At 59.2% G+C, this 6683-nt stretch overlaps 3 protein-coding genes across 4 annotated transcripts in view; 1 reads left to right on the plus strand and 2 right to left on the minus strand.

Annotated features, from left to right (window-relative positions):
• Positions 1 to 568, plus strand: part of SDRG_14456 (hypothetical protein) — a gene marked incomplete at its 5' end in the record, with an annotated part of 1818 nt that extends 1250 nt beyond the window's left edge. The window contains one exon of the mRNA XM_008620585.1: positions 81 to 568. Within this exon, the coding sequence (XP_008618807.1) occupies positions 81 to 477 (397 nt within the window). The 3' untranslated portion in view covers positions 478 to 568. The remainder of the gene's footprint in view (positions 1 to 80) is intronic.
• An 84-nt stretch (positions 569 to 652) lies between these two features.
• SDRG_14457 (hypothetical protein) lies at positions 653 to 4140 on the minus strand (the record flags this gene model as incomplete). The annotated part of the gene is made up of 15 exons (XM_008620586.1): positions 653 to 1156; positions 1208 to 2341; positions 2389 to 2487; positions 2534 to 2617; positions 2665 to 2760; positions 2807 to 2914; positions 2963 to 3061; positions 3111 to 3197; positions 3257 to 3343; positions 3389 to 3490; positions 3536 to 3634; positions 3682 to 3780; positions 3824 to 3922; positions 3969 to 4046; positions 4099 to 4140. The coding sequence occupies 15 exons, from the start codon at positions 4138 to 4140 to the stop codon at positions 734 to 736; spliced, it is 2736 nt and encodes a 911-aa protein (XP_008618808.1). The 3' UTR covers positions 653 to 733.
• Positions 4141 to 4398: 258 nt separating this feature from the next.
• On the minus strand, positions 4399 to 6651 carry SDRG_14458. Of its 2 annotated transcripts, none has more exons than XM_008620588.1 (4): positions 4871 to 6651; positions 4776 to 4820; positions 4537 to 4728; positions 4399 to 4486 (listed from the first exon to the last, which is right to left on the minus strand). In XM_008620588.1, the coding sequence occupies exons 1-3, from the start codon at positions 6626 to 6628 to the stop codon at positions 4651 to 4653; spliced, it is 1881 nt and encodes a 626-aa protein (XP_008618810.1). In that variant the 5' UTR covers positions 6629 to 6651; the 3' UTR covers positions 4399 to 4486; positions 4537 to 4650. The 2 variants fall into 2 exon arrangements, with proteins under 2 accessions (XP_008618810.1, XP_008618809.1); XM_008620587.1 differs by having other exon boundaries at positions 4776 to 4823.
• Positions 6652 to 6683: the final 32 nt, after the last annotated feature.

The following is a 6683-nucleotide window of genomic DNA, read 5'->3' on the forward strand; positions in this document are numbered from 1 at the left end:
CTTCTCACGTGGATCCTTGCCAGCGCCTTGAGCTTTGCGCGTCCCGTCGAGCACGTTGCGCACGTGCAGCCCATTTGCAGGTTGGTGGACATGGATTTGCAGCTGTCGTGTCGCTCGGGCGTCGTCAGCATTGGGTCGCCCACGCGCATGCTCGCGCTGATTGCGATTGCGCTCAGCGTCTCGACAAGTGCCTATGTTGTGACGCGCCTCCGTGTCCCGCGGCCGATCTGCAACGAACGCGACTCGCATTTGATGTCGTGTGGCGCCAAGTACCTTTTTCACAATACGAATTGGGTCTCGGAGTCGGGCGTTCTGCATCTGGATTACGCGTCGGCTGCGCTCACGGGCCTGCTCATTTGGCCACTTGGCAGCCACAAACTGTTGGTGTTTGACGTCAAGACGTGGCGAACGCTGGTCGTGCCACGATCGGTGACGCTACCGCGTCACCTGGCGCGCGCCGTGCCGGTGGTCGAGTAGCGCCATGAACACGTTGCATGCATTTTGGGGCGACCGTGGTATCCCTTTGGCGAGACGCGAGCACCCCCAAAGCCGACAAGTTGATCACGAACCGAATCCAGGAAAAGGCTGCGTTTGGCAAAATGTGGTTGACGTAACTGTGCATCGTATACATCATGTGCAACCATTGCAATCATTTCTCGCACAAAATGCTCCCTGTGTCGATCGTGTTATAACGTCTCTCGAAGTCAGTGCGAGCACTCGCTCTCACGCTTCACTACGCTGTGCCGTCAGTGGGCAGCGCGCCCATCGAGCGTCGGACCATCGCTGCTCGCTTTTGCTTGCTCACGCTTGCAATGTCTCTGGCTTGGACGTCGTCCAAAAAGAGTCGGCCGAAAAATGAGAGCACGAGGTCGAGTACCGCGTCCGGCAGCGTCGCCAAGCGCGTGCCGTGGACCGTATCGTCGAGGAATTGAGCTTTTTGCTGCGGAAACACTTCGGCTGTCGACAACAGCGCGTCAACGTCGGGCGAGACACAGTGCCACGTCAGCACTTTGCAGTGGCCAGGCCCACTCGCGTCTACTGGCGTCAGCACGAACCGATACGCGGCAGCGCACTGGAGAATCAGCACACGCGACGCATGCGCCGTCACATGGCCCGTCACTTGGGTTTGGACAACGTCACGGTTCGGACAATGCACCTAGTACCGATGCAGTCCATGAGAGACATGACACAGTGTCGTTGAGTCTACCTCGATAGCAGGATCATTCAGACTCGGACACGTTCGCGCGTACGCAAAGGTCTCTGCCAACTCGACACGCACGACGACATTCCGCACGTCGTAGAAGACGAGCGCTGTGCGGCTGACACCTTCGTTGACCGCCCCGGTGGTCCGCTGCCACGGTGTAACAGTAGGCGCCGTCGTCGCGCGATAGCCTTGGACGCCGCAGTAGACTTGACGGCGCGACGGCGGGCCAAACACCGACCGCGTTGAAATCGGCTGGAACTTGAAGCCTTTGGCGCGCGGCAGCTCGGGTACCACCGCTGCTTTCACCGTGGCGTGGCTAGCAGCCTTTTTCGAGAGCCGGATCCGGGGCCGCGAGTCTTCGACGTGAAAGGTCTCTGCGTGGTTCACGAGCGGCAGCACCAACGAGAGCGAGTCCGAGAGCGTCTCGTACAGCGCTTTCATCGATACGGGAATGTTGTTGAGATAGCTGTCAAGCGTCGCACGCCCCGTCAGCGCGTCCCACGTCACTGGCGTCGGCAAAAACTGTTCCAAATCACACGTCACCGAGCTCCACTCGCTCTGGTCGACGCGCGACGATGGCGCCTTTGCAGTGGGCACACCGAGCCGCCCACCGTGCTGCGTCACATAGTACAGCGTACGGTCATAGACCACGCCGTACAGTGCTGGGTCGACAACGTCGAGGCGAGGACCGTCCCATTGCGCAGTTGCTTCGAGCGGCGCTAGTTGGTGCATCAGCGTCGCGTGCACCGCGGCTATCTTGGGGTCGTCGAGGAAGAAGACACCGCGCGTCGTCGTCGCCGTCATCCCAAAGAGCTCTTGCGATTTGCGAAAGTTGACTTCGGCTCGAAGCAAGGCGAGACCGTCGCGCGTCAACCCGGTTGTTGGACGCGGCGACGTTGGGTCGTCCAGCGCCGACGAGAGAGCCATCATGTACTGCAGCTCAAGCCGTGAATACGCCGTGAAGCCTTCGTACGACGCGTGCCAAAGCGACCAGACGTAGGTTTTCGGAAGCGCCGGGTGAAAGTAGAGGTCCTCGATCGAAAGCTTGGGTGGCGCGGGAAAACCGGCGCGGAGCAACGTGACTGCGATCGCTCGTTGCAGGTTCGGAAGCGCAACGTCAAGTGCTGACTTGCCGTTCTAGTTCCAAGGGCGTTTGAGGCTGAGATTGAGATTCAGCAACGTACGTGGCGCTCGGAGATTGCATCCAAGGTGACGGGCACAAGGAGGCGGACGCTCTCTGCGTACTCGCCCAGGCATGCGAGATACAGCGGCGAGACGCCGTTCTGAACATGATTCGGTGTCGTCAGTTGATAAGCATGCACTGCATACCTCGTTGTGCTGGTTCGGGTCGGCGCCAAGGCGAAGCAGGAGTGCGACGCGCTCTGCGTCACGGACGGCATATGCCAAGAAGGGCTACAACGACGATCCATGTCGCGTCATCTCATACAAAGAGAAGCGACCTTGGATGTCATGTTGGCCTTGGACGCAATCCGTTCTAGAGACTCGAGTTGGACGCAGTCGTCGCCGATGGCCAGCGCGAGGGCGTCATTGTAAAACTAGGCCAAATAATCTCAACTAAAGTCGTTGACAAATTTGTACTACCTCTTGAGGCATGTCGCTGCCATAGGTCAAAAGCACCTCGATCGTCAAAGGTTCTGGGAACGTTGCAATCGCTGCACGCAAGGCGCACACGTTGCCGGAAAAGCCTGCCTACAGTTGTCAATACATCAAGTCAAATTCGACGAGAGTTTGCACAACCTCGTCGACGTAGTTGACGTTGGCGTAGGGCGCGAGGAAGCGCGCGCCTGTTTGATCACCTTTTTGGAGTAAGCATGTGAGCAGCGGCACGTTCGCCGACTAGACATCCCGAGTAGGGTTAGGGTCCGCGACAGAATGGAAGGACTACGTAGGCGTAACAAACAGCATTGGGGTTGCCACCGAGCTCGATGTACAACTGCAAGAGGGGCAGGTCCAGCACCAAGAGCTCTGCATCCTACAGTCGCACGTTTTTCGTGTGAAAAAGGCGAGTGTCCTATAGAGAAATGACGATACAATGTCTTCGGCGCGCAGACCAAAAGGCACGAGCAAGCGAATGCGGTCGATATTGGGCGCAAACCAAAAGACGGCGTGTTTGGCATTCTAAAAACACGCACTTTTCGCACAAATCACAAGCCGATGACCCACCGAAGCTGTCAACGCGCCGGCATGAAGGAGCACTGTGGCCATGGCGGCAATGTCGATGTCGTCGTCGAGCGCGTTGAGTGCCGTGAGCGGCGTCGACTTGTCCTAGAGGATTCGAGTCGCATCGTTTCAGATCATTTTCAAAAGTACCTCCATCGTGTACAGAACGTCAGCGCCTGCCGCGACAAGGCGGACAATTACGTCATGCAAGCCGTGGTAGCAAGCTGCGTACAATGGGCACGGTGACTCCTGCCTCTTAAACGTCAGAGGCAAACAGAAGAGGCGCCTTGACGTACGTGCGTAGAGCCGTTGGGACTGGCGCCGAGCTCAAGCAGCGTCAGTGCGGCCGCTTGGTTCTTCTGCATGATGGCAGTGTACAGCGGCGTCCAAGCGTTCTAGCCGAGAATGAGACGCCAAGAAATGTGGATAATTTGCTACATCGTCCAAGAGGTCAACGGAAGGCAAGCGCGCAGCAAGCAGCCGCAAACCAGAAAGGCTGCCGTGAGCTACTGCAAGGTGCAGCGCTGTGGCGCCCGACTACAGTTGCGGATAAAGCGACGACCTCATGGACGGGTGAGTGTACGTCATCGAGTGCGCCGCTCACGTCCAGCGTGTCTGGGACTTTGGCGCCTGCATCGTTCAACCACGTTTGCACTGCATGCTAGACGCATGTACACTCTCAAGGGATGTAGCGTCCAAGGCGGTCAGCCTACCTTGCGCTCTTGCTGCGCCTCCTCGTCGTTGGTGCTGTCCATTGCAAAATACAAAGTGGGAAAGGCGCCAACGTCGTTTGATTGGCAGTTACTGGCATCCCGACTTTTGATTGGTGGATTGTGTGTGCAGCACGTAGTCGCGCCACGTGCGGTCCGCGTATCACGCTGCGTCATCCAGTGTTGCAAACTATAGTCATTCGACTACGCCATCCTACTAGCTATGTCTACAGGATCCATCGTGATCATGCGTGTGCCCTGTCTAACGAAGCCACGCTAGGACCGTAGTGTGTGCCAGTACAGGCACTGAGAGCGCCGACGTGCTGGTCAACGAGGTGCGATTGATTGATGGATCGACAAGTGGTCCAGTGTGCGTCGAGGATTCCTGATTCTAACCCAAAACGCATTAACAAATCCACTCGGACGGTCCTTCTAGCATACCAAAGGACTCCAATTCTGCCCATTCCAATTCGCTCGATGATCCATAGACAACTAAATACGACTGTACATCGATACGAGGTGTCTGACTAGTCCTATCTTCCAACTGCAGTTTCATCATTCGGAGGCGGCCATTGTCATCTGCGTCGTCGTCGATCGATTTGCCCGCAACGTGCGAAGACGCTGTGGCGACGTCTACAGGATATCATCAGCATTGACATTGTCCAACGCGACGAGGGTACCATGTCGGGAGGCGTCATGTCTGGGACGCGCGAGACTGGTGACGTCTTCTACGCCTCGTCCTCAGCCGTCATGACCATGCCATCGCATGACGTACCTCCACAGACGACGTGGTGACCACGCTCGGTGCACTGCTTCGCTTGGGGATAAAGACAACGCCGTCATCGTCGTCATCGTCATCGTCCTGGACGTCTGTGTCGTCACTGGCGCGCGCATCCGGCTCGATATACTTGCGCCAAATGAAGTACACGGCGAGTGACGACAGCAGCACGATACTCAGCATGTAGTAGTCGTTGGCATCCCACGATGTCGACGGCAGCGGCTCTGTCGGCGTTAGCGGCGCCCGTGCCGTGGACTCTTGCTCGGCGAGGAGCGTCGCATTGAGTGCATGCACTTGGTTGGACCAGTGCGCCATGTCATCAGTCAAAGCGTCGCTGTGGCGTGTGCGGTCCGTGTACGTCTTGACCGCCGACTGCAGCGTCGCTCGACTCGTGTCGACCTCGTGGGAGATCGCCGTGACGATCTCTGGTAGCGACGGGGTCTCGGGCAGCGAGGCTACGTCGCGCGCATGCGCCTCGACCGACGCAGTAATCGTCGCTCGGAAGGCTTCGACGGCGGCGCCGAGAGCGGCGTGGATCTCGGTGGCCGTCGCTTCGTTGACGGCAACGATCTCAGCGCGCACCGACGCCTGCTGCTCGACGAGCGCGGTCGACATCGATGTCCACTCGCTTGTCCATGCATTCAACTGAGCTCGTGTCGAGGTTGCGACGGACGAGGCTTTGGCGTTGAGCTCGATAGCGTACTGCGCAACGTCGAACGCATCGTGGAATAGCTGCTCGACACGCAGACGCAGCATCGTACCGCACTGTTCTTGGTACTGGAGCGAGATGACACCAAGGCTGAGACACAGAAGGGAGAGTAAAATACGCAAAAGGACCTCGCGCAGCGACATGGAGGATGGCGGCGGTGGTACGTCCTTGATCAACGTTGTCGTCTTGGTGCTGGACGCCTCGGTCGCCGGCAAGGACGATGTCGCCGGCTTGTCCAGAGTATGCACGACGGGCAGCAAGACAGGCGGCAAGGCAGGCTCTGGCAACGGAGCTGCGGTCTCCGTGTCGACGCTGCCCGAAACACTGCTCGTCTCGTCGTAACGTGCAGTCGGGCTGTCGTCGCACGTAACCGAGCGTTGGTTGTTGTTGGTGTTGCTATCGTCGCTGCTGTCGTCTTCGGGCGAGTCAAAGTTGAGCTTGATCGCGACCTTCTTGCGGCTTGGTGGCGTCGGCGGCAAGTCGTCGAATGCGTCCGATGTCGACGGCTTGGACGTGCTCCGGTGGAGCTGCGCTCGGCCTTTCGCCGACTTGCGCGGCGCAGCAAATAAGTTGTGGCGCGCCTTGGGCGTCCGCTTGCCCTTGGATCGTGTGTGCACGGGCGGGCTCTCGAACGTAGCGGTGATTGTCGATGGCGCCTCCGAGTCGGCGGCAGTGTTGCTGTTGTTGTCCTCGGCGGGCGGCGGCGCATGGGCGGCCAGGAACGCCTTGTAGGTCGCCGAGAGCCGGTCGTCGTGCTTGCGGCGAATGACCGCCGGGTCGTCGGGCTTGAACGAGCTCTTGATCTTGAGCGGGACGTCCGAGATCAGCGGCTTGGCGCCGAGGCCATCCTTGCGGGCGCGCCACGCGAGAAACTGCTCGATGCGCGACGCCGCCGCAGCGCTGCTCGCTGACGCGTCCGGGCGCGGCGCCTCCGTGGCTTCGGGCGTTGAAGGCGGCGTCGCGCTGGCATCCGGCGGCTGGTCGGGCGTCCGGCCCTCGGTCGCGCCCTTGTAGCGAAGCGTCTCTTCCCACGGCTTGCCGCTCATCGGTGCTTGTCTACTCCCCCGACTTTTAGCCAATCGCCTGCCATCTGGTTTCTTT

This window comes from Saprolegnia diclina, assembly GCF_000281045.1.
Source record: "Saprolegnia diclina VS20 unplaced genomic scaffold supercont1.72, whole genome shotgun sequence".
NCBI classification, from domain to species: Eukaryota; Oomycota; class Saprolegniomycetes; order Saprolegniales; family Saprolegniaceae; genus Saprolegnia; species Saprolegnia diclina.

What these genes read in the sequence shown, in the direction of transcription:
- SDRG_14458 (XM_008620587.1), bottom strand. Translation starts at nt 6,628, where the DNA reads ATGAGCGGCAAGCCGTGGGAAGAGACGCTTCGCTACAAGGGCGCGACC. An exon ending in TCACCACGTCGTCTGTGGAG is followed by an intron (nt 4,824 to 4,870) that starts GTACGTCATGCG and finishes GACGAGGCGTAG; the next exon opens with AAGACGTCACCAGTCTCGCG. An exon ending in ACATGACGCCTCCCGACATG is followed by an intron (nt 4,729 to 4,775) that starts GTACCCTCGTCG and finishes GATATCCTGTAG; the next exon opens with ACGTCGCCACAGCGTCTTCG.